At 31.7% G+C, this 26,501-nt stretch overlaps 2 protein-coding genes across 4 annotated transcripts; both read right to left on the bottom strand.

Annotated features, from left to right (window-relative positions):
* Positions 1-2,264: 2,264 nt before the first annotated feature.
* LOC110691470 (nuclear transcription factor Y subunit A-4-like) lies at positions 2,265-10,250 on the bottom strand. Of its 3 annotated transcripts, none has more exons than XM_021868411.1 (5): positions 9,718-10,250; positions 8,775-9,026; positions 8,180-8,301; positions 6,178-6,339; positions 2,265-2,498 (listed from the first exon to the last, which is right to left on the bottom strand). In XM_021868411.1, the coding sequence occupies exons 2-5, from the start codon at positions 8,992-8,994 to the stop codon at positions 2,457-2,459; spliced, it is 546 nt and encodes a 181-aa protein (XP_021724103.1). In that variant the 5' UTR covers positions 8,995-9,026; positions 9,718-10,250; the 3' UTR covers positions 2,265-2,456. The 3 variants fall into 3 exon arrangements, with proteins under 3 accessions (XP_021724103.1, XP_021724102.1, XP_021724101.1); XM_021868410.1 differs by lacking the exon at positions 2,265-2,498 and adding an exon at positions 5,009-5,386 and having other exon boundaries at positions 9,714-10,248; XM_021868409.1 differs by lacking the exon at positions 2,265-2,498 and adding an exon at positions 5,009-5,386 and having other exon boundaries at positions 9,718-10,247.
* A 9,071-nt stretch (positions 10,251-19,321) lies between these two features.
* On the bottom strand, positions 19,322-22,988 carry LOC110691469 (G-type lectin S-receptor-like serine/threonine-protein kinase SD3-1). The gene has a single exon (XM_021868408.1). The coding sequence runs from the start codon at positions 21,832-21,834 to the stop codon at positions 19,537-19,539; it is 2,298 nt and encodes a 765-aa protein (XP_021724100.1). The 5' UTR covers positions 21,835-22,988; the 3' UTR covers positions 19,322-19,536.
* Positions 22,989-26,501: the final 3,513 nt, after the last annotated feature.

Raw genomic sequence — 26,501 nt, 5'->3', positions numbered from 1 at the left:
CTTTGGTAATTGCCTTAACTATTTTCACGGTGACGGTAATATCTTATATTTTCCTATTTTGAGTTTTAAAAAGAGAAAAACAAGTAATTTAAAGGAAAGGAATATCTAGGGTGTTACAGGTGGGGTCGCCGGTGTTGGGGGCTGGGTTGGGGCTAGCCATTAGCAGGGGGGGGAGGACGTGGCTAGGGAAATAGGTTGGGCACCGGCTATTGGTAGGGGAGGAGGGCTAGCAATGGTGGGGAAAAGGAGGTTTTTTTTAATTATCAGAATTTTATAAGATAAACATCAATAATTTTTTCTAAAATCAAAATATTTTAAAATTAAAAGTTAAAAAAATAACCAATGAAGACATGACACGTGGATTGCTTCAGGAGAAAAATTACAAACTTAGGTTTGTTTTGGGCAAATTTGAAGGTTGGTGCATTTTGGGAGAACGAAGCAAAGGTAAGATTATCCTTGTTAAATTTTCCAAAAAAAAAAAACTTTTCCTTTTTTTATTTGTAAAAATTTGACTTTTACACTATTCACATACTCTACTTTGGCTAATATTGATGATTTATACCTAGGATAAAAAAAAAAATTAATCATGTAAATCCTTGTTAGAATTTTTTTATTTTTATTTTTTTTTTGAGGGAAAGATTTAAGGGTGTGTTATATTCACCTGATTTTTACTTATCTGAGCTTATCTTAAGTTATCTGAACTTATTATCCCTTATTAGAACTTATTTTATTTATAAATTAAAGTTAGGTAGCCCTGATTAACCCTTATCACAACTTATCTGAACTTATTTTTCATGAACTTATTAACCCTGAAATAAGTGAAAATAAGATGAACTGAACAGGGCCTAATTTATACTTATAATATTTACTTGTTGATAATTACAAATATAATGAGAAGTGTTACAAATAAAAAAAACAGAAAAAATATATATTGATATGAATAATTTTTTAAGAGAAAAATCTGGTTAATATGGCATATTAACCAGTCTCGTTTATATGAGGGTGAATTGGTAATTTCTACCTTTTTAGTAAGGGCAAAATTGTAAACATGTGAGAGGACCGTTAACTTCCAAAATGCCGGCGTTTAAATAGGGGTTGTAATAGTACAATGATAGTGTGTTCTTCATCGTCCTTCGTCGTCCAGTTTCAATGGAATTTGAAGCTCACAAACATGTTCAGTGGAGGAGGAAGACAAATCCTACCATTTGGGGTTAACCATACCCTTTCTTTCTCCATATATGTTAGGGTTTTTCGCTTAATACGGCGGCGAAGGCGCCGAAACGGTGAACGATGACGAAAAAGATGGTGGGTGTGAGTAGAACAGGACGAAGAAGATGGTGGGGTGCGAGCGGAAGAAGATGGTGTTTCTACAACGAGGTTCAATTGAGTTTGTGAATACGGAATAACAGGCAGATCAAAAAATTAAAAAGAATCGTAACTTTTGTTGATAACGTGAAGTTATCTGCCAACTCAACAGCAAAACAAATTAGCAATAAAATAATAGCAGCAACCTCTCAAAATTGCAATATTGCCACTATATTAACATATTTCGCTAATATGCAATATTAACTGGGCATTGATCATTTTTTAATTATAAAAAGAGAGTCAAGTTAATTTTACTTTTAAAAAAAAATTTACTTTCAAGATATATGTGTAATTTATAGTTTACAACTGCATTGTTTAAATGAACCGCTGATATTAATTGAAGTATTTTACAAAGTATTACTTTACTCAATTTTTTGCTACCCTTGTGTGCAATTATTTCCAATGTGTATCAGTGTATGTATGGCCATATCTTTTCTTTAAGGTGGCCTTGTGAGTTGTGACGATCCATTTCATAGTTGTTGTTAATGGTGAGCAATCAAGATCTAGCACCAAGAAGACTGTAGAGAAGCTCAAGAGTTTTGATTAGTATGTTATAACGAGTTTGTACAATTGTGTTAATAGCTTACTTAATTTATTAAGATGTATTAGTTGAGACTTTGCAACATAAGTAATTGATATGTTGTTAAGTGAAGCGGTGATACTTCTAATTTAGGTTTCCTTTACATATTTTTGGAAATTTTGGCAGAAAAAAAAACCTTTTAAAAGCACCATTTTGCGAAAAAAAAAACCACCATGTTCATTTTATTTTGCAAGAGAGTAAACCTATTTCTTTAATTATAATTTAATTAAATTAATTAGACTCTGATTTTCTCCCATTTCTTCTAAACCTCTAATCCACCCAATTACTTAATAATTAGATTTAATTTATACATAAATTTAAAAAAAAAAAAAAAAAAAAAAAAAAAAAAAAAAAAAAACACCACCCCAACTACCAACCAACCACCCTTTCCCCTTCTCCCTCCCTTTCCTCCTCACCCATCGGACCCGCCCGGCGATCTACTTCCACCGCCGATGGACCGGACAACCACCACCTCCCTTCGAATTTTTAGATCTTATTTACTCAAACATGCTCAAATCAAGTCCAAATTATTGCAATTTGCTTCCAAATCATCCTAGAATCACATATATATACATAATCAAAGCCAAAACAAGCATCAATTGCAATCAAGATGTATAAAATTAAAAAAAAATCAAGGAGGTGGTTGATGGGCGGTGATTAGGGGGAAAGGGAGGGTCGTCTGTTTGGGGGATCCGAAAAGCGGGTCCGGTGGGAGAGGGGGTTGATTCCATGGGAAGAGGAAGGGAAGGGGAGGGGGTAGGGTGGTGGTTTTATATATATATATATATATATATATATATATATATATATATATATATATATATATATATATATATATATATATATATATATATCATATGTGTGTGTGTATGTATTAATTAAAACTAATTATTTAGTAATTTGGTGGGTTATAGGTTAATTGGAAAAAAATAGAGGGTATTTAAGGAAATAGGTTTCCACTCAACAAAAATAATAAATGTAGTGATTTTTTTAACTAAAAAGTTTTTTTTTTTTTTTTTTTTTTTTTTTTTGCGAAATTGTGCTTGTAAATATATTTTTTTTTTTACAAATTTTCTTTTATTTTTAATTAATTATTAGATAGAAAGTAGGGATATCCGGATGTTACAATGACCAACAAAAAAGGATTGGATGAAAGTAATATATAAAAGCGTAACAAACAAGTTATATGAACTGAACTGAACTGATTGAAGTTGAACTGAACTAAACTGATTGAAGCTAAGCTGAAATGAACTGAACTGAGCTAAAATGAATATTTCATGAGAGAGGGAAATTAGGAGCTAAACTAAACTGATTGGAGCTAAACTGAACTAAACTAAACTAAACTAAACTGAACTGATTGGAGCTGAACTGAAGTGAATTAAAATTAAGCTGAAGTGAACATGCCCTTAGTTAATGTCTTCAATTTGTTAAGGAGAACTCACTTGCAATTTACGACTAATCATCTCATATTGAAAAAAGATGATGAAAGATGAGTTAATGACTAACATATAAAATTCAATACTCCATCTATTAGTATCTATACTTTATTTATTAATAAGAATTCCTAAAATAGAATATGTGTCACGTGGCATTATTCACATGTATTAGAAGTATGTCACATCACTTTTCTCATGTATTGTATGTCATATCATTCATTATACTATAAATATGTTTTCACGGCAATAGAAATGTTTATCAGAAGATTTGAACACAAGATATAAGAAATGAATAAATGTTCTTACCATCTTTACTATCTTTTAATTATGTTTCATGTCCAATTATAATGTACTAAATACTTTGTATAAAACATCAATTTGAGAGCACAAATTTAGTTTTATAGTTATTATTATTTCTAATTACTACCTCCGTTATAGGTTATGTGCAATGATTTGACATAAAGCAGAGAGGGAAAATGTCTAATCGTTGCACATATTCTGTAACGAAGGTAGTATATAGTTTATATTTTATAGTTTAGAATTTACTTATTGATATCCAAGACAAAACTCGATACATCGCCCATATCACACACTAGTTTAATTTGTTTTTAAATCGAATCATGTATTGTTAAGTGATCATATTCTCTCACAAAACGAGCTTGTCTAGCCCAATGAAAGAGAAAATGAAATATACTTTAGTTGGCTAGAGAATATAAACAAAAAAGTAAGGCCCAACTACAACAAAAGAGAAGAGATATGAAAGAACCAAGGAGATGATGGTCCTAAAGTCTAAAATTTGGCATCATATCCTGGTTACTCAAACATAAATACTTCTATTTGACTTAACATAATAAGAAACTTTCGTTCAAAAAATAATAATAATAAAAATAAAATAAATAATAAATAATAAATAAAACACCTAATAAGAAACCATGTCCTTTCTTTGCAATTTAACTATTATAATTTATTAGGTGAAATCATAAGGTTGAAAGTATTCATACTCCATATTAGTTAAGCTTCATTTAGTAAGAATGTGGTGGCGATTAGATGGCTCGTCCAATACTACACATACTACTATGGATGAGTATGACCACCTTTAATTTATTTGTGAAAGCAAGGGGAACAATACCCAAAGTGCATTGGATGGGTTGAGATTAACTTGAGAAAATTATAAACCAAACGCGCATACCATGTGCCTTGGTCACTTAGCCTAGTTGAAAGGGCTAACCTCAAATAAAACTTGAGATGTCTTTTCTCCATCTCTTTTCACTATTCTTAATTTTGTTTTGCAATATGGTAAGAAGAGTGTAAAATATATCAATATATAGTAAATTAATATAGTGAAGCGTTAAATTATATATTCAAAAGTTTATCAAGTGAGATTTTAAATCAAATCGCGACACAAGGAACTTAATTAGTGAAAGTGTGAAAATTTTGTTATGAAATATATTAAAATATCATCCATTAATAATGTGTTTTATAATCATGAACGTACAATCGTAGCAAAGGTAACAACCATACTTCATCTTGATCAACATTCAACAACCAAATCATACAATATTGAAACCTTATGCTGTTATGCATGATATGTGATAATGTGAAGAGTAATTTTTTAACTTTTTTGGCATTCCCAAAAAAAAAAAAAAAAAAAAAAAAAGGAAAGAAAGAAACATTTTTTTTTGGGTGAATGGAGAATGGGATTGTTTAAGGAAAGCTACCATAAGAAAGTAAAAGCTCTGAAAGCAAATTATGGGTAGTTCCTCTCTTGGTTAATATATACACAAAAGCCTTTGTTTTCCCCTCGAAAGATCGAAAATAAAAGAAATACAAGCTCACTCGGTAGCTAGTAGTGTTGTTGCATATCCCAAAGATGAGCTAGCTAGGAGTATTGATTGCTAGAATTGGAAGACGTTGGGCCATCGGATTGCTTTGTGTTAAGGAAACGACCACCACTGCCTCTTTGTCTTCTCAACGCGTGTAGATGCCGCGATTCATGAAGATATGGCTGCATATTCACATTTTCCCTGGCCTTATTATTATGCTTGGACATGCTCAGATGATGGATATCATGTATCATTGCTTTAAGCAATGATAACCTCTTATTTGGTTAACTAAACTAGACCCTCTTTTATAACACTTCCAAGTTTATATATGTAGAGGACTAAAACAATGTATGTATATCATTTTCCTCATGAAAAGGGTCTCCTAATATATCTAGAACAAATACGTAATTAGATATTTATGGTCGTACTCTTTTTAAACTTTTACAAGGCAGAATCACTAGAATGGAGATTTTTTTTTTTAAAAAAAAAAAAAGAAAGAAAAAAAAAAACAAACAAATTATGTATGCATGCTATCCTCAATTTGAATGATTGTTCCTACATAAAATATTGCCTATATTACCAATTGATCAAAATAATGTCTGAATGAAATCTTATGTAATGTTCTTCAACCCATCCATAACCTAATATTACTATATACTTGTATAGATTATAAATGTGAAAAAGAGTAGTCAGGTGATGATTTATGATTGGATTTCTATACTACTCGATTAATGTTCTTGATAATAAGGATAGATGTTAGTGTATCCTTAATTTAAATTTTTTTTTTTAAGTGTTAGAGGTTAAAAACAACATGACAATGCAACTTATTCATTATCGAAGAAGTATATACAAAAGTCCTTGTGTTTTAATCTTTAGATTTTCAATATTTCATGTGAAATTTAGTAGATGTCATTGAATCTAATCTTTGATTAAAAATAAACTGAGTACAAAAAAGGATGGGCGAAAGGGTTACCTTCCTGGTTTTAACAGCCCTATTTTCCAGCTCGGCTTTAGCTCTGGATTGCCTTCGCCTCATAATGCCATGGTATTGCTTTGCATTTACATAAATGGGCTCATAATTTGCTGCTTCCCCGGGAAGAGGTACTCCGTTGGAATGAATTCCCTCATAGTAACCCTGCATTGTGATCATGATTATTGCTCAGTAATGCTAATTATCGCTAATTAATTTATAATACTAAACTCAACTTCTATGTTGATTTCTCTAATACATTAAGATCTTGATAATGCTCCGATGAAGGGTAATGTATGGACTCAATTTCTTTCCAATTCCCATTTGAAACAAAATCTTCAAGGAAAAATTGTTGAACATGAAATGGATGAATTGCCTAAGAAGAAAGAATGTAATTTGGACTACTTACAAACCTAAACGAGTGTTCATTCACCATAATTAATTGACAATGAGGTAGAGTATGCGACTCCTCAAGCTTATAAGATGTGTTATGTCTCTTCTTGTACTTATAGCCTTATAGGACAGTTCACATGTTTATAATATGATGGTTCAACAATGTTTCCTACACATTGTTAATACTCTTAATAATATTGTAGAGCAAAACAAAATAGCTATCAATCAATGACAAACGTAATGCTAAATCCCTAACTAGAAGTTTGATTAAAGTCCTAGTTTTTAGAAAAGATCCATAAAATGCTCTGATACCAAGCTAAATTTTACAAAAAAAAACTCAAATGAGATTTGAGATACTCTTGAGGAGGAGTCTGGATCACAAAACCAATTGAATGAACAATGCACTATCACAAAACCAATTCAAAGAATGATGTACTACTACTATATATCACAAAACCAAATGATCACTTATATATAAGAGATATATAGAATGATGTACTATCACTAGTTTATTAGTATATCAAGATTGTGACATGATATCTTCTAATTATCATAACTTACATGTTTACAAAATGAAGTTTCAACAAAATATATATATATATATATATATATATATATATATATATATAGTTCCAATGTTCCATCCCCTTTTTTTTCTTGTCATTACTATTCAAATACATGCTTCCATGATCCATCAACTATATTGTTTCTAATTGACTATTTTTGGTTTATTTGCTCACTTGTAACATTCTCAATGAGCAAATAAATTGATGATGTAAAGTATGTGGTTATTACCATCTATCAAACGGGTGATAACAATGTTACCAACAAGTTGAACATTTACAAGATAATTAGATGTGCATAGAGTGATAGAATGCACATACATAAAGTATCCATACTTCAAGGACTCGAGCATATGGCTTGGTGCTCCTTTTACTTTATTCTTGTCCTTAATTTTCCATCCAAGTGAAAAAAAAAGAAAAAAAAAAAAAAAAAAAAGAAAGGTTTTGGGCCTTCATATAATATATTAAAGTAAAATATAACCTTTGGTTGGGCCTCTCAAACAACAAATTATGTATGAGGTAGTTATAACTTTTGAGTTTTTTGTACAACTAGTTAGTTCTTTCACAATCAAATGTTAAAAAAAAGTTTAATTAGGATATAAAGTTAATTGTTCATCTTAGATAGTCTAACATTCTCCTCTCCATATGCTATGCATAAGAATATAGGTGGAAGTAAGTGAGTGGGTGTTGAATCGCGTCCACGTGTAGGATGAAAATTATAATAAAGTGTGTGTAAGATGGTACTATAAATATTGTACCTAACAATAAGATAATAGTGAATCATAACTATCATATTGTCTAAATTCGAATATATGAAAAATTGATTGAGGAAACTTGTGGCCTCTATTACATTGGTTTTTCGTTGTTTCTAATATGATATGGTATGTAATTAAAAAATAAAATAAAAAATAAAATAAAATAAAATAAAATAAAAGGGTAACCATTTACACCCTACATGTTTCATCCAATTATCTTTCATTAGTCAAAAAAAAAATTAATTGTAATTTGTTAGAAACAAAAAAATTTGTACACAATAAACAATTACTTACAGTATTATGTTGAGGAAGTCCTGTTTGATGAGAGATTGGCATGTTGTAATCATGTATTATTTGATGATGATCCATTGGAAAAACACCATGCTGTTCTTGCTTCTGTTGCTCACCATATTTACCTACCAATGACATAATTAATCGAGCCATTTTTGTATTATTGTGCAACTCCGTTTTTAAACTAAACTAGTGTCTTTTACACTACATATTTAAATGATTGAACTAATTAATCATAAATTATTTCTCAAATCATATTCTTAAAATTTATGCAAGCAATTTTCGACAATATACATACATAGTAGAAGAGCAATCTACCATCAAAATAAATAAATAAATAAATAAAACTAATAAAAATGAAAACGACATATTAATTAAAATGAAGGGATTTTATCAATCATTGAGATTACAATATGATTCAAATATGTATGATTGATTATGTGACACATTTTATATTTTTTTGGAGAGAAAGGATGTGACATACTGATTTGGATAAATACACTAATAACAATACACATAAAAAAAAATGATTAATTAATTAATATAAGAAAAATAACAAATATAAGCAATAAACTTACATAATCTTTGAATAATATACCTAAGGGCGACATGAGAAATTGTTGTTCTTCTTTGAGGTTGTTGTTGGAATCTTCAAGATAATTATATTGATGATGATTTGAATTGCATTCTATTGAAAGATCAGAGGATGATGAAGGATCTTGCCAGAAATTATCTGATGACCAACAAATCACTTGAGGATGATGAGATTTGGTTGATGATTTGTTGCCAAAGTATTGTTGTTGAGACTTTTGATTCATTTCTTGCTAGTTCTAGTTGAGAAATAAAGTACCTGAAAATACAATAATATATGGTAAAACTACTAATTAGCTTGTTTGGCCTAGCTCGTAATGAAACTAATTAATTTCGGTTCAATAATAATAATGATAAATCATGTTGCTTGTATAGTAATTAAAGGTAACCAGAAACAAAAATATAATCAGTATGAAGAGTAAGAATCATATAGAAATTAAGACGAGTGGGGTAATAGCTATAACAAACTTTTGGTGTATCAACACCATTTGGAGTCCGAAGTAAAAAAAAAATATATATACTTATAAGTAGTAAATCTTGTAAAGTGGAAAGATAAAATGAACCAAAGGGCGAAGTAATGTAAAGAGATATACATCAAATTATGTAAAAGTAATGATCGAGATTAAAGTTCTCTATTGTGAATAAGAATTATATTAGTTTTAATCGATATTTACTACTCCGCATCCTATATGGATGGAAGCCATTCTTCCTATTAGTACAAATAATAAAAAAAAATAATAATAATAAAAAAAAATAATAATAATAAAAAAAAAAAAAAAAAAAAAAAAAAAAAAAAAAGACAAATAAGATGTACTATTGGGTAAAATCTAGACCCAAAAAATGGATACATAAAAGAAAATGAAAATCAAATCTTATGCTTCAAAAATAAATTAAATTCATGTAGCATGAAAATATATTAAGATGCTTAAGAGAGTAAGTAGAAAACCTACTATAAGCGGCGGCTTAAGAAGAACGATGAAACCTTAATATTGTGTGTAGATGTTCCAAAGACCAAAGGCAACAACGTTGAAACCTTTACCTTAATTTAGGGAATAAACTTGATTTATTTTCACTATTTAAAACCTTTTGTTTTATATATTATTATTATTTATTGTATTTTGGGGGTGTTTAATTTCTAATTTAAGGTGGGGTGGGTTTAGTAAAGTATGGTCCCGGCTGTTTTGGGTATGGTATTGTGGCTAGGGTGAGGAAATGACGTTCATCTTACGTTGGAGGAGTGAGACAATAATTAGTTCAATGTGTGGACTACAAATTATTTTAGGTTGCTTTTGTTTGTTGTATTAGATGCTAACAAAACCTATTAATTAAAATTTTTGATAATTTATTTTCTATTTTGCTGTAACATTTTTATGGCATAATATTTCAAAAGAAAAAAGCAAGGTATGCATATATGTGGATTGTATTGTAAGACTCCGTACATTCACCTTATTTTTGTTGAACTTAAATTTTTATTACCGAATTCTTTTTTTTTTTTTGGCTAAACTAAAGTATTTTTATTGAATTGAAATTAATTTTACTGAGCTGAAATTATTTTTGTTGAAATGAAATTATTTTTACATAATTTCTATTATATTTCTTTATTTAAAGTTACTGTTTTTTACTGAACTTAAATTAATTTTACTGGGCTGAACTTATTTTTACTGAACAGAACTTATTTTTACTGAATTGAAATTATTTTACTAAACATATTTTTTAAAGGTGAAGTGAATAAGGCCTAAGTGAAAATCACATGAATTACGACAAGTAAAAATTGGTCCCCCATTGAAAAATTAGGGTATGTCTGGTAATTGAATAGAAAAGACCATACTCCCTTTGTTTCTAAACATTTGTCCTATTTTGACTGACACAATCATCAATGTAAAACTTTGACCAATATAATAACTAAATAGTATAGATTATTTTAAAATTTTGATATATAGAGGATACAAAGTGAGACGATTTTTATAATTCTTATGTATAAAGCAACAATAATAATGGTATATGTATATGTAAATAGTGCAAAAGTCTAATTGAAATATTTATTTTAAGTACTTAACAACCAAATTAAATGGTATGGTGCTATAAAAAATGAAAGATTTGAAGGAAATACATTATTAATCTTTTAATACATACAATATATTTAAACTAAAAGAAAAGCAGCCCGTTTTCTATGTGGTTGACAACCGTCACAACCACACCGTGTGGCCGACTGACGCACACCAAAACACTAAACGGGTAACCTCTGACCGATTGAGTAACCTCTAATTAACAGATTAACCTGTGTTATCACGGTGTGACCAACTACATATGAAATTTTGTAAAAGAAAAGTTGATTTTATAATTGTAGTTGTATTTAGTTTTAACCAAGCTTGCTTGATGGAACTCACCTTATGATTTTGAAGTCACAAGTTTGAGCCTCCAGCAACGAGATGCTAATTCAGTAGGGTACTTTATTTTATCTAAAAAAATACTCTGTATATTTATCTGTCGTACAAATAGTACTAAGTTTATTATAATTAATATTTTAGACCTACTGTGTTATTTGTTTGAGGTAACAACTTATTAGATTAAACATAATTATGGTACGGTGTTTCTTTTTTGGATCGTTATATGTGATTAATTGAAGGCCGAACCACCGAAAGAAATGTCCGTACATAGTCTTTATACGCTCGAGTTTTCTTCACTGTTATTGTGTTTTAGTTGTGTCACGTGTCACACATTATTACATCAAATTAAACTTCATTAGTCATTAGTTCATTTCTAATCCCAAACGATAGTTATTAGCCACGAATTTTTTTAATTTTCATCACTGCTGTCATTTTATAAAAAGACGTCTTGGATTAATATTTATATTGATTATGGGTTGAATCATAAATAAAAAAATTTAAGAAGAATATATAAACTTTGTTTTTTTTAAAAAAATAAATAAATAAATTGTGTTAATACGGTGCCTAAGTTACACTTGTAGGATGCATGATTTGTGAAGATTTTTATACGAACCAGATGTACATTCAAAGTTATGTTTTCCTTTCCTAATTAATAATGATTATTAATATTAATTAAATAAGAAATAATTATTAAAGTGAATAAAAACTACCTTTGAATGCAGCATATACTACATGATCAATTGATCATCAACTCGAGTGTATATAAGAATCTCTTGATGATTTATTTTCGTTAATGTGATTTTTTGTAATTGTTTTGAAAACTCATATACTAGTAATGTGTCATAGTATAATGAGTTGGTAACAATCACTCTTAGGTTTAATTGTTCCAATGCTGAAGTCTGTTCTTTGATTAATTGATCAAATTACTACAGCATTTTTAAACCGTCAATGAATGAAAAATACAACAAGCCCTTGAGTTTAAGGCCTCGTTAGTGCACGGGTCATTTATGATTACCAATGCAACAAGGAAAAATTCAAAGACAAATTAATTGATCATTAAACAGAAATACAACACAAGCAAGTAGGAGAATTTAAAGTAGAGATAAAGATGATTACAAATAAATTAAATCCAAGGAGGAAGAGTTACCTCCATGATTAATCACAATCAAAGACTTGCTACTTGCTCTAAGAGTCCACAACATTCTATTTCTATCACACACTTTGCTAGTTTTGCTACACTAATCTAGGCTACTAAGCTTAGAAGGTTGAGGAACTAAGAAACTAAGAAAGTTTTGATTATATGATTGATTGTCCTTCATAAGTTTTAAGAAACATAAACTGCAATTTGATCAGATCGATCATATGATGATTGATTGTACTGTCCTTCTTCTTGTTTACTCCGTATTTAAAACTCTCTAATTATAACTATACATCGAGTCATAATTTTCTCTCAATCTTTAAGTAGTAGTTCCTATTCTTATTCGGGTTTTATATCTCCTTCTTTTGTGTAGGTTATATGGCTTAATATTATATTCAAAGGCTCTAAGCTGAGCTACATATGAATTGGGCTCGTACCCTTAAAGTCAATGAATTTAATACGTCTTACATATTCTAAGAAATAATTTAAACTCTTAGTACAAACATATGCTTTATTTAATTGCTTCATATTTAGTAAACAACTTTTATATGTTTAGTATTGGAGTTAGGTTTGAAGTACCGTTTATTATTGGTGAACAAAATACAACCTATCAAAAACATTCATGGAATTGAACTATAGGTGTCTTTTTTATCTCGAACTTAATTAATACGGAATATTTCATAAATGTAGTAATATCTACTACCAACTCCAATAGTAAATTGCAAACATAAGAGTTTTAATTCTGAAAATTAGAGACGATAATTCAACAATTTGGCCGACTAATTTTGTTCGGTCAACCAAAATAAGATCGAGCTCCATGGTACAATAGATGAGCCATTATGAAAATATATTTTTGATTGGTCTAATTAAATGTACACTCATGAGTATGTCCAAGTGTCAAAGTTATTCATCTAAAATGGACGAAAAATGAAATTATATTAAAAATCTTGGTTATTTTAGTATAATTTTAAAAATTGTGTCATTTAATTTATGACAAAGAGTACATAGAAACATAATCACATAGCTTTCCATCAAGACAATTATTCTAAATAATGTATGTTATTCAACTTATTTTGTAAAAATCAATGAATCCAATATAGAACTACAACAAGTTCAAATAAATAAAACAAGTTATCATTTTATATAAGTTTAGATAGGTCAATTTTTAACACAATAGAGTATTTTTAATTTCAATTCATCAAAAATTAGAAGTCCAAGTGTTTGATCGATATTACTTTTCATTGTGTATGGTATATGATTCAAATAATGGACTTTCCTCGTTCTTTTCTTGAGCCAATTATTCTCTTAGCACGACGGTGTAGTTGTAATAGATAATGGAGATATACTATCACGACTATCTATATCAGGGGCCATGTTATGAGCACTTTTAAAAACATTTGAGTATCTGTTAAAGTTTATGCGGTAGCTGAGGAGGAGAATGAGTAAAAAGAAATTAAAAGCCTACCAAATAAAGTAGAGCCGGTATTAGAGATAAGTATACATCGATGTTAATTTGAGGTACATATTAATCTACAATAATAATAAATTATGCTCAAGTTTTGGTCAAATTGAGCTCAAGTAACTAACAACCACCCAAGGATTGGAGGTTAGGGTTATTATCAACCCTAATGGCACTTTAGGGCAACCTCAAAAAATGTAACTAGAATAAATTAAATAGAAAATCAGCAAACAAACTAGCAACGTGTCCATGCAAAAATTAAAATTTTAAATTAAAAATGAAAAAAAATAAAACCTTCCATTGAGAGGCCCCCACGTGTAAGTCTCATGATGTGGCTGTTAATGGCAATGTCGTTGCAAAATTAGATCAACCAATAAAGAAGAATACACGTGTCCAAAAGTTCTGGAAAATTGGCGATACTTTAAAAAGTGACAAATAAAATGAACCCCTAGAATTAACACACGTAGTTGTCGCACTTATGCTAATTTAGGGAACAGTAAGAAAAAGTGTACAAAAATAAAATAAAAAAAGGGACACCTCATACTAACTTACAAAAGGGCTTTGGGAGATGGGGCACTTTGGTTTAATGATATCAATGAATCACCCACCCTTTCACATTCTTTTGCTTTTCTTATCCGAAAATGATGCTTCTATATTTAGACTTCATAATTCATTCTTTTCGGTTTGTCATTATAATGTTCAACAATATATATTTGGATCAATTGGATGTACTTTGAGCTTCATAAATAGAAATACATATTAATCATATATATATATGTTGAGTATTTTTACTTCAGATGATCGATTCAACCACTTTAAAGAAAGAATTTGAGTTGAATGAGATTTGAACTTATAGTCTAATATCACGTTGGCTCTTAAGATTATGCCAAAAAATCAAGTCAATCAAATCTTTATTTGACGGAAATAAAGCCCTAGATCCTTAGTATATATATGGTACATTATATATGTGTGTGTGTGAACTCGATATGTCTTAAATTATTTCATTCACTTCAAATTTAAGCAATAGAGTATTGTTTAAGGAACACATTAAAATGAGGCAATCAATTTAAACAACAAAATTATGAAGGAAAAAAAGGATGAATTATTAATTTATATGAAGATCTAAGTAGTTTTTAACATTTTCCTTTTAGGCCCTATTGACTCACCTTACTTTTTACAGAATTGAAATTATCTTTGTTGAACTGATATTATTTTTAGTTTTTTACTGAATTGAAATTATATTTTTTTTGAGGTGAAGTGAACAAGGCAGTACTACCATTTCTATTAATTACAACACTTCTTTATATAGTAAATGCCCATTATTGTTTATTAATTTTCTCTTCTACTAACTCAACTATCACTATTATTATGTCTCCCTACCACTCACAATTATATATACCCTACAGGCCAACTCTACTTTTAATTATATCATATAACCCTCACTCTATTTTATTATTATTATTTTTTTTTTGGCGTAATATAACCCTCATTTTGTTTCTTATCCTATATTTTATTTTTAAAAAAATATGTGTCAAGTCTAAAGCTATAAGTGGAAAAAAAAATGGTATAAAATAATCTCAATTTTAGGCTATTCACATTAGAAAATCCAACTTTGAATATATTTAAATAATTCGAATTTTGAGGGTCATCTGCTTTCGTAAACAATCTTATAGACAATAATGATGGCGAGCAGAGTAATAAGGTTGTGGGTGGCGGTAGGGTGGTTGAAATTATTGGTGGTTATAGTTAGGGGTGTGTTGGTATTGGCATATGTATAGTAAGCCTAGGAAAAGAAAATGAAAATCCCTTCAAGGGGAATACGTGTAGGATTTTAGGTGTGAGAGGAGTGGAAAAAAACAATAAAACTAATCAAACAATATTAGATTTCGTTTAGTCTGACGTAAAACTATTTCAATAGAATAAAAAATGATAAAATATGTTTTCGAGAAAAACCACAATTGCAAAAATGAGGATGAATGAGAGGAAAGAAAACCGGAGGAAAAAAGGAGGGAGGGAAAATAGGAAAGTCATTTTTGTGGGAAAATTATTTTCCACCCCTTACAAACCAAACAAATTTATTTTCATTGAAATCATATTACATCAAACTAAACAAACCCTTAATAAGGTTGAGACTTGAGAGTTGAGAATCCTTTTGATTTTATTACCCTATTCCGAAACTCCAAACCAAACGCCTCCTGTTTTGTGAACAAATTCATTATAGGACACAAATCAGAGTCGCCAGCCCATTACGTAAAATCAAGTCCACTAAGACAGTTAGATTTATAATCACAATTTAAGTACTCGTATAAATTAAGGCTCATAAAATGTGTAGGCCTTTTTATCAAACTGCCAACAATTGAATTAGTAATTGGGACTTGAACCCAAATATATACGTATATTGTCCGGACCTACTTCCACATAATTTCCTTTAATTTCATGGCCAACATGACAAAATCAACCCAATTTATTGAATGTAAATGGTACCACCATGGCACCATCTACCCAAGTCCTAAGAGAGTGAAAGATATCTCATATGGTTAGGGCTTTCTTCTCGATTTCAGTCGATTTTTGGATCGATTCTCATCACATGTCCTTGTAGCTATATAAATATCAAAATAAAATAAAAAATCTACCCGAGTCTAATTTGACGAGTTATATAGCTATTAGCTTTCAAAAAACCTTAAAAGAAATTATAATAATTAGATTTATCATAGAAGTATAAATCAAGACGAATTTAATAAAGTTCCTTAAGACTACGAGTATATTTTTTTCTCTTGATTATAAATTATCAAAATTAGTCGAAATGAAGTATATATATGAATAGCTATAAATTAAATGTTGCAAGTAAAAAAAAATAACGAATTATAAACCAATGGACATAATTAATGCTAAATTATTCTCAATATTTTCCTTTTTAGCTTCTTATTTAACATTCCCTTAATATATTACATTTTTTTTTCCTGTAATCAATAATTGGAGTAAGATTAAGTTGATTCAATATACTCCATGTGCATCATTACAAAAACCCCTTTAATAACAATTTGTTCTCAATTTAGTCATGTCAAAAATAACTTAAATATTAATCATAATAATCAATTTTGAAATTAATAAGCACCCAGGCCATTATGATCCAAAACTAATCTATCTAAGCATAAGCAATGATTCAGAATTTACCCAACCCAATCAAAACCAATCTGAAAGTGCGGTATCTTCACTTTGCCTTAATTTTACTGAACTGAAACTATTTTGTTGAATTTAATTTATTTTTAATGAATTGAAATTAATTTTATTGAACTCAAATTATTTTTACTGATTCTCTTTGAAGTTAGTGATTATTAGTGTGGATTACTTTGTAAGGTTAGTATCGTTTGTAATGAAATTTGAACCTAATCTGATCAACCTATTAATCCTCCAAACCTTCTCTATGGTTACCAAATATTTTCCTTAATGTTTTTTTTTAAAAAAAAAATTTCTTCCCTATAAATCAGACCTTAGGGTATGTTTTGAACAAAACTGAACTGAATATTTTATAAGAGAAGAAAATTAGGAACCGAACTGAACAAACTAAAGTTGAACTGAACTGAACTAAAATTTAGCTGAAGAGAATGCCTGTTCTATTTAGATTATTTTCAGTTCAATTCAGTTTAGTTCTTAATTTTCTTCTTTCATAAAATATTCAGTTCAGTTTAGCTCCAATAAATTTAGTTCAGTTCAGCTCTAATAAGTTCAGTTCAATTCAGCTCAGTTCAGTAATCATATCAGACTAGGGATGGCAACGGGTCGGATCTGGACCGGGTCCGGATGGACCCGGATCCAGATCCGTTTTTGTATATAGGATCCAGATCCGACCCGGATCCGTCGAAAATGAAGACCTGAATCCGGATCCGTCGGGTCCAACGGATCCGGGTCCAAAACGGGTCCAATATATTTTGCCTAATTTTTTGCAATAAATGTAATGTTCGGGTCAAAAAAATTATTTCAAACTTACGTTGTTGGTTATTAAGTTCAACCCCAAATTAACCAACTTATACACTCATATTTTGAATTAAAATTATAAACAACAAAAAAATACGATGTTACATATGAGCTAGTGAAAAAACAACGATTGATGTATATAATATGAGCATCCAAAATTCATCTCTTGAAAGGGTTAATCTACTAACATTGATACATTTTTAATAAAGAAACAAACAGTTTTAGTTTTTTTTTAATAGGAAAAATAAAAAAAGGGTCCACGGATCTAGATTCGGGTCTAGAGCCCAGACCCAGATCCAGATCCGTTTTTGTCAACAGGACCCGGATCCGTCGGGTCCAAAATTTAAAGACCCAGATCTGTGAAAAACGAATCTAGATCCACGGATCCGAGTCGGGTCCAGATCCATTGTGATCCCTAGATCAGACCTTTAGTGCTGCTCAGCTACTATCAAAGTAAAAAGCAGTTTGTGGCCATGATTTGAATACCTCAGCTCTCAATAAAACTTAACTAAATAACTACCCAATAGAGTATAGAGTAATAAAAATGGGAGTCAAAGGTACAATAACTAGAATCATCGAAGCCATAACATTACTAGTACAAGTACAATAATTTGCATCAACCAGAATTTGTACTGTAACTCTCAATAAGTACAACAACAGTACAGAACTACTCTTCACGGGTCTCCGACCAACAGCTTGCCTATAATCTATAGATTATGCATACGGTAAACGAGTTTTGTCGCATAATGATGTTTCTAGTTCTACTAAATTAAATTTATTAAACCGGCCTAGTACTGCATTTAACATAAATAATTGTTTTTGTTTTTAGTGTTCCACCGGTTTACCCTTTGGGCTAGTTTGGATTCAAGGCTTGGTTTTGAATAGTAAGGTTCCAGTCCCTACTTAATTCTTATTGTAGGAGATCGAACACACAATTATCCCTACCAATTGCTGCTCCAATTACCATAGCACCAACAGGCAATTGGTATACAACAGTTGTATATGAATCGTTTTGATTCCATACTAGTCGTTTTCATGGAATTCAGGCTAGCAAATAAGGAGGAATCAGGCACAAACATAACATCATTTATCAAATGTGACCTTTCATAATGTTGGAATTTCACCCTGCTTAACTGAATTAGGCAAGATTGTTGGACTTGGAGTGGCTTTATTGTTAGGCAACAGATGGAACTTGAGGGATGCCATCAAATGAGGGACATACTTGGTTAAAAGTTGAAAAACAAGTGCATAATTTTAAGTGAGAAGCAAACTACAGTTTGGTGAGAAGGGTAACAATACCTCCACCCAACCTCCTCCCTCAAACACCAGTCTACGACCACACCAACCATCTTCATTCTCGGTATTTTTTAACCCCTTAATTCTTTGAACCAAATCAAGTATGGCCAACATGATAGACAACAGATCATTAGCCCTAAATGATAGACACTGTGTGTGTGCACACGCACACGCTTGTGCGTGTGATACAAAAACACAAAGCAAAGATTCAAAGGGAAAGGAAAACAAACAGAAACACAAAGCAAAAGAATAGGAATAAAAAACTACTGCATAGGAATTAGGCAATGGGAACGAAAGAATTAGATTTCAAAAACAAAAATCATTATTGAAAATGAGTGTTAAAACATACCAAGGCTATCAATTGTCAGTCTTTCACTGACCAAATACTAAACAAATTTTGTTAGCCCTAAATGTGATCAAAGATTAATCCTAACCAATGTAATCCTTAAAATTTTACAGTTTCCTTGCCACAAAGTTAGTGCTGCTATACATGGAATTGGCAGGAGAATAATCTTTAAACCACCTCTGAATCTGTTGATCTGTCTTCCAGTAAAGCTCTAGAGTCAGAAAATGGGGGCGGTGGAGGATCAACTGTCAATGTGCCCTCCAAAACATTCACAACCTCACTCATTGATGGCCTCATTCTTTCATCGACTTGCAAACACCAAAATGCAATTCTAAGAGCACGTTCTAGCTCGTCAAAGTCAACGTCACCTTCAGTTCTCTTATCCACAACTCTCCATCCATATCCGCTAACCCATTTGTTGTAAGACCACTCACAAATGTCTTCATGGACTTCTTGGCGCCCACATATGAGATACAGTACAATCTTTCCAAAGTCTTCCACATCTTTCTCAGCAAAAGTGTCAATTCCATCTAGTCTCTGTAGGCCAAATTCTGTGACCTTAGCTTCCAAGTTTTCATCCAGAATCACATTCTTACAAGTCAAATTCCCATGGCTTACAAAATCCCTACACTGAGTGTGCAAATACAATAAGGCTTTTGCAACACCGAGACAAATCAACATTCTATTTTTCCAAGTAAGCTTTTTGAATGATGCAGGACGATGCATGAAGTCTTCTAGTGAGCCGTTCTTTAGAAACTCATACACCAAAAATCGGTGCCCTGGATCACAACAAAAACCCTCCACCTTCACCAAATGCTTATGATGAATGCTTCCAATTAATGAAACCATTGCTCTAAATTTTCTCTCTTCAATTTGTAATTCTAGCCGCCTGATTAGTGCAAGTTGGTTGTTTTGAAGCATGGCTTTATATGAGCGTGGCCCTAATTGATCCTTGAAGTTCCCAGTTAGCTCCTTGATTTCACCATATGTCCATCTGACCAAGCCAGCAGAAAATAAACCATGAGAAGGCAAACTATTTTGCTTCCTGACATTTGCCACTCTTCTTTTGCAGACCCAAATTCCAACAGCTATCTGAAGCATACAAAACAGACAGAAGCTAACCAAAGCGGCATCAATTACAGAACGAATATGGCTTCTACTTGACTGGTTATTAGAGGGCAAGAAAGAAGGCGGCGGAAGAGAAGCAGCAGCAGGATAGTTAGGCTTGGCGGGTAAGGGATCCTGACATGTCTTGACAAAGGATATGGAACTCAGGGATGGATCTGAATAACCAGTAATATACCGTGTTTTCTTAATCCAACATTGTGCACTTCCATCTTCCAAGTATGTCACAGCAGTGCAAAGTGGGTCTTTCTGACAAGAATTCCGGCAGAGGTCTAAACTGGTTACACTGACTGTATCGTTTGGCGGATAAATTCCATAAACTGAAGTGTGCATATGTTCCACCATACTAACGTTAGTGTCACATATCTGCTGAGGAGCTGAACACTTTGAGTTTGACTGCATTGTTGACCCAAATGAGCACTTGCATGTAGGGAGGCTATTATTGGCAAAGGAACAAATTCCATGATCACCACATGTTGCAAAAACATTACACTGATTCTCAACAGCTTGCCACACTGATCTCCATGATACTGAATCTTCATCCCACGAGTACATTCGAAGATTTCCATCAACATCTAACCTAAGAAACCGGAATGTCACATTGTCATTGTGATCTACCACGAATACAGACCAAAAAGCTTCAGATCTTTCATCAAGAAGTTGGAAGGAACCATTTGAGCTTAAGGAAGCCCTAAGTGACCCATTTGAAGGGCTTCCACCTACCCAGTATACCATATCGGTTTCCCACCTCAACTGCAGCTGCCTCGAGTCATTCAAATATAAACTATAGTGACTGGAAAGCGAATTTCCACTCAGAGCACGAAGAGTTTTGTGGACAGACAAAAACTGGCCTGGCAAGAGTGTATCAGACGGTGTATCGAAACTTTGCCACACCAAATCCTTGTTTCCATCCAAAACAACCAAATTTCCATCATCCTGCAGGGAGGCAGAAGCAACAGGCTTCCCAGCCGTGTTACTCTTCCATACAACTCCGCCATTCGAAGGATCAAATAAAACTAATCCTTCCCTCTGTGTGAGTTGTAAATAGGATTGATTACTAACAGTTAGCTCTGCACCAGCAACCCAAACTACAGCCTTCTTATCAATAGGTATAGTGTCCGAATCGAACCGAATTCCTAAACTAAACTGATTTACATGATCTGAATTATTGAAAAATCCCAAAGCAAAATCCCCATTTGGAGAAACCCACAATCTATAATCAGAAACAGACAGCTTTGAACCCAGAGAAATTTCTGATACAGCAACTGAAAACAGCAATGACACAAGAAATAGGCAAAGCAATAATGCTGAACTACCCAAAAAACTGCAACTATTGAGCATTTTACTATTTAAGATGGCACAAATTACTCTGAGATTTACAATGGATGTTGTACACTTAATTTGTACTTGGAGTAAAAGCTTTTCATTAGCATAATGTTGAGCAAACTAAGATTGACAATATCCCAATCAAATCATATAACCTATGGTTTTAATGGCCATATTTTTCCAAAATAAATTAGGCAATAAGATGTACAATCAATAAGAAAAAACATACCAGCTAAAGAGGAAAAAGTTTGTACTGGTGAAGAATTTGTGTGCCTGAAAATGACATCTGAACCCAGAAATTTTCAACGGAGTAATTAATTACACAATGCCCACCAACTGTTTGTATAAATTCCTCAATGAGAAATGAAGCAAATTTAGAGCAAAAATTGATATACTGAAGCAAAAATGTAGGGTTTTTTCACAGAATTTTTTCTGGGTTTTTGAAAATTTCATTTGTTGATGGGGTTTGGTATCTGGGGTTTTGGAAATTAATAATGTGGACCCAATAAAAATCAATTAAAAATACGAAAATCTGGGCAATGGGATTTATTTTCAAACCATACAAATTTGACCCAGATAAGAAATTATGATGAACTATTCAAAAATCCAAGAAAAAAAAAAAGCAAAGATTTTGTGGAGTGAATTTGAGAGGAGAGAGAAAAGGATGAAGGACGTCGACTTGCATTATTACTCAAGTGTAGTAAAGCAGAGTCTAGTAGTAGTAGTATAGTACAGTTCTACTTTTTGATTTTTATTTTTGATTTTTATTTTAATAAAAAATAGGCAATTTATCTTTCGAGGAGTCAGCTGTCAGCTTTGTAAAGTTGGACCCAGGATGAAGACGAAGACCCACGAGGGATTTAAGACTTTTGTTTTTTTGAAGAATGTTGCCTGTCTTTGAACTAGGCATGACCGAATAATTCATAATACGGCCGATATTCCGTGGTAAATATGGCACCGGGTCGGACTATCATAATTGTCTAGGTGGGCAAAAAATACGATTATGTCGATCGGGTTGAACTGATTTGTGGGTTGGTTGGCCTGATTCAAAATTTTAAATTTCGAATTGAATTTATGTTTTGGGTATTTCAAATTGGATGTTCGGTAATTTTCACTGATTTTTTTGGCTATTTGAAACATTAGATTATTTCATTTTATTTTTATAAATAAATCCAGGAAAATTTGTAAAAAAAAAAAAACTTTTAAATGCCCCATTTTATAAGAAAAAAACCTTTTAAAAGGATATTTGTTAAAAAAAAAAATCACCACGATCACTTATTTTGTTTAATGAAACCTCTCTTCTCTTTTCCGACATTGACTCGATTTTTCAGGCGTTGACCCTTTATTTTACCTACTTGCAACCTATTGTTGGGTAATTAAACTTAAGGCAAGCCTCCCCAAATCACTCCAATGAAAAATTAGGGCAAATCTCTCCCAAATCAAATCAATTGAAAGGTAAATTAGGGTTCTTAATCTATTTCTTCCACAATTGTAGTGCTTACTTCACCATTGTAGTACTCAATACCGTGTTCTTCTCTCTTCTCTAATACTTCTCTTCTTGTGCGTTGCTTTCTGTTCTCCAATAGTTGTGTTGTTGTTGCTAATTTTGCAGGTAAAATGGTGAAGAATTATTGCGGATGTGACTTTACATAGTGAATAATTAAGTGAGTTCAAAGCCACAATTTTTACACTACTTGCAGTAACAATTTGACAAATTATGTTATTAACACTTACCTTAGTTTACTGTAGCAACATTAATGGCTTGCACCAAAGGACATAGAGATATATAGAAACCCAAATTGATGTGATTGTAGAGCAAAGTAATCATGGAGGAAGGAGAGAGAGGAGAGCATCCATGGAGGAAGGAGAGAAATATAGGGGGCGTCAACTTTTGAGGGAAAATAAGATGGAAATAAACTAGGGAGTGCAAATACAAAAAGAGCTGGGTGTAAGTAGGGAAAATGAGGGGTCAACGACTGAAAATTCGAGTCAATGTCTGAAAAGAGGGGAGAGGTTTCATTAAATAAAAACATTGTGATCGCAGTGGGTTTTTTTTTAACAAAGATCCTTTTAAAAGGTTTTTTCTTACAGAATGTGGCATTTAGAAGGTTTTTTTGACAAATTTTCCATAAATTTATTGAGATTAGAGTATTAAACAACCCCTTCATAAATTGTTGAATACGGATCTCAGACTAGTAGGATCCAAGAAAAGAGGTTTTGCACGACAATAACAAGAGCGCAAGCCTTTCCTAGCTAGAGCACACCGTTGATCCAACACACCGAGTCACCAATTGTTGTTTATGACTTGAAATCAAGAAGTGAAAAGGGATGATTTTAATGCTTATATCTCTCTATATATAACTGATCTTGAGGTAATTCAAGATAAAGAAGATACCCTGTTTTGATAGCTTTCAAACAACTAGTCGTATGCCCATTTATGATAAGAAATGAAAAGGGAATGATTGTTTTAAAGTTCACAAAATGTTCGCTCGAACTTTTTTTTTTTTTTTCAATTTTTGACTTTTTCTCCCGATTTGATTCCTATTTTCTTGGGTATGCTCATGATGTCTATTGATGTTTCTCTCTAGGCAATAATTTAGAATTTCTGTATTTTTTTTTTATTTTTTTTTTATTGAAACCGTTAGGTATACAACAAAGTGAGTGCATGAGAACACGCCAATCTTGTTCATACCAAAAGATGTCACTCCATATTTGTAAAAAGCTTGTTAGAGGGAAAGATGCTTGTTCATACTCAGAGCGGTTAGGGTAGTCACTAGGTACCACTTGGGTGACCATTTAGCTAGTCGAATTAACTCATGACCTTAGATCTTGCTCAACCTTTTTTGCCGAGGTTATTGCTCTTCGAAATGGGTTTTTTCATAGCCAAAAAGCTTTAACATTTCTCATATATACTTGTATGTTTATTGAGGGTGATAATTATATATGCAAGTATTTATCTTATCTTATCTTATATTTTCTTTTTTACACATATCAACACTTATCATACCTTATACTTTCTCTGTTCTGTTAATATTGCAACAAGGAGGAAATTACGCATCCCAAAACACATTTTATATGCTAAATATCTATAATTGTGTAAGAGTAAAAATTATAAAAAGTTGCTATTGTGAAAATATTAAATAAGACGAATCCAACAAGATCTCACTTGACTATATTTTGCTTAACGTATAACTCATATTATATGGTCAAACAAGAGTGATGAATAGTGCAAAAAGTCCATTGTTGCAATATTAATAGAACGGAGGAAGTATAAGACAATAAGGTGGAGTAAACGCAAATTGAAAATGATAAACGAGGCAAGTAGAGTTGGATATGAATCAAGCTAGTAGCATGCAGGTCACTTAGCCCAATAAGAAATTAGCTCGACTTAGTATGAACTCATTGTAAATTTGTAAGTCTAGCACAAACCATGCGGCGGCAATGGATTATGCATGGGTTGTGCATGACTAGTTTTTTCGAAGTTTGACACAAACACACTGGGTTAAACCATGAACATGACATGTAGTCCTTGGCCTATTTAGGAATAACACATAGATCTGCTTGACCCACCCCGGCCTTGCTCAGCTTTAGAGGCAAGTAGTACAATAAGATGGGCATACATATAAATAAGTTCCATTGTTGATCGTGTTCACACCCTTATGAACAATAATATAGTAGGTGTACTAAAAGGAGGCTATCTATAACCTTTTTCCTTTCTTGAGTAGTTTCTTCCTAGAGACTTCTTTGTGAATGGCTTGCATGTTCATTTGAGAATATACCCCATACAATCGGTTGAGAAAAGTTGACAATATGAATAAAGTTCTCATTGAGTCATTGTGTGTACTTGTAATCTCGTATGCTAAATTTTTAGTACTGTACTGATTATGGATTTTAATATAAAGTAAAAGCCACTTTTTTTATCATCAAAACAAGAAAAATATATGCTTTAATTTCCTTTCTTTTTTTAATTTAAAAAAAAAAACTACTAATTGCATGTAAGTTGTACTTGTACCTTAATGAGATCGATTCTTAATGTTTAAGATCTAGTTGTGCTTTATCATAAGTGATTTGTCCTCCACTGTCTGAGATTTTAAGAATATATCTACCATTAACGTATTATGGTGATGGTGCTAATTAAGTGGAAAGGTTAATTAAAAAAAATTAAAGCTATTCTTATTAGATAATTTCAACGATATATTACACTATTACTTTCTCTTTTCTTTGTTTGTCCCATTATCTTTATTTGAGGAGAGACCATATATAACTCCGTCAGTGAATTTTCCCAAGCCTGAATAAAGGAGGAGGGTAAGCCACTTCGTCAGTGAATTTTCCCAAGCCTGAATAAAGGAGGAGGGTAAGCCACTAATAGTTAGTGTATAACTTTGTCACATCGCTTGACATGAGCCACAACGATTAAGAATAGTACTAGGATGGATGACATCCTGAAAAGTCCTCGTGTTGGTTTATGTAGCCGACCCCACTTTTGGGATTTAAGCGTTCAAGCAAGCAAGCTAACAAGAGACCATGTATTGAATGTAGTAACATAATCATGTTTGGTTTTCTTCATTTGCTTTCAAAATGTTAATTTTGTTTTAGTATATAGTAATTCGTACTTGAAGATAGTTGTGTTCAGAGGTGTGCATTAAAAACTGTACAAAAGTTCAACAAACAAGAAGCTGAGG

Source organism: Chenopodium quinoa, unplaced genomic scaffold (assembly GCF_001683475.1).
Source record: "Chenopodium quinoa cultivar QQ74 unplaced genomic scaffold, ASM168347v1, whole genome shotgun sequence".
NCBI classification, from domain to species: domain Eukaryota; kingdom Viridiplantae; phylum Streptophyta; class Magnoliopsida; order Caryophyllales; family Amaranthaceae; genus Chenopodium; species Chenopodium quinoa.
Note: the sequence above shows the minus strand (reverse complement) of the source record. Positions and strands in the feature narration are given on the sequence as shown.

Coding starts and splice junctions, on each gene's coding strand:
- LOC110691470 (XM_021868410.1), bottom strand. CDS start 8,994: ATGAATCAAAAGTCTCAACAACAATACTTTGGCAACAAATCATCAACC. Junction 8,302..8,774: donor ATTTCTCATGTCGCCCTTAG/GTATATTATTCA, acceptor TGTCATTGGTAG/GTAAATATGGTGAGCAACAG. Junction 6,340..8,179: donor GACTTCCTCAACATAATACT/GTAAGTAATTGT, acceptor ATCACAATGCAG/GGTTACTATGAGGGAATTCA.
- LOC110691469 (XM_021868408.1), bottom strand. CDS start 21,834: ATGCTCAATAGTTGCAGTTTTTTGGGTAGTTCAGCATTATTGCTTTGC.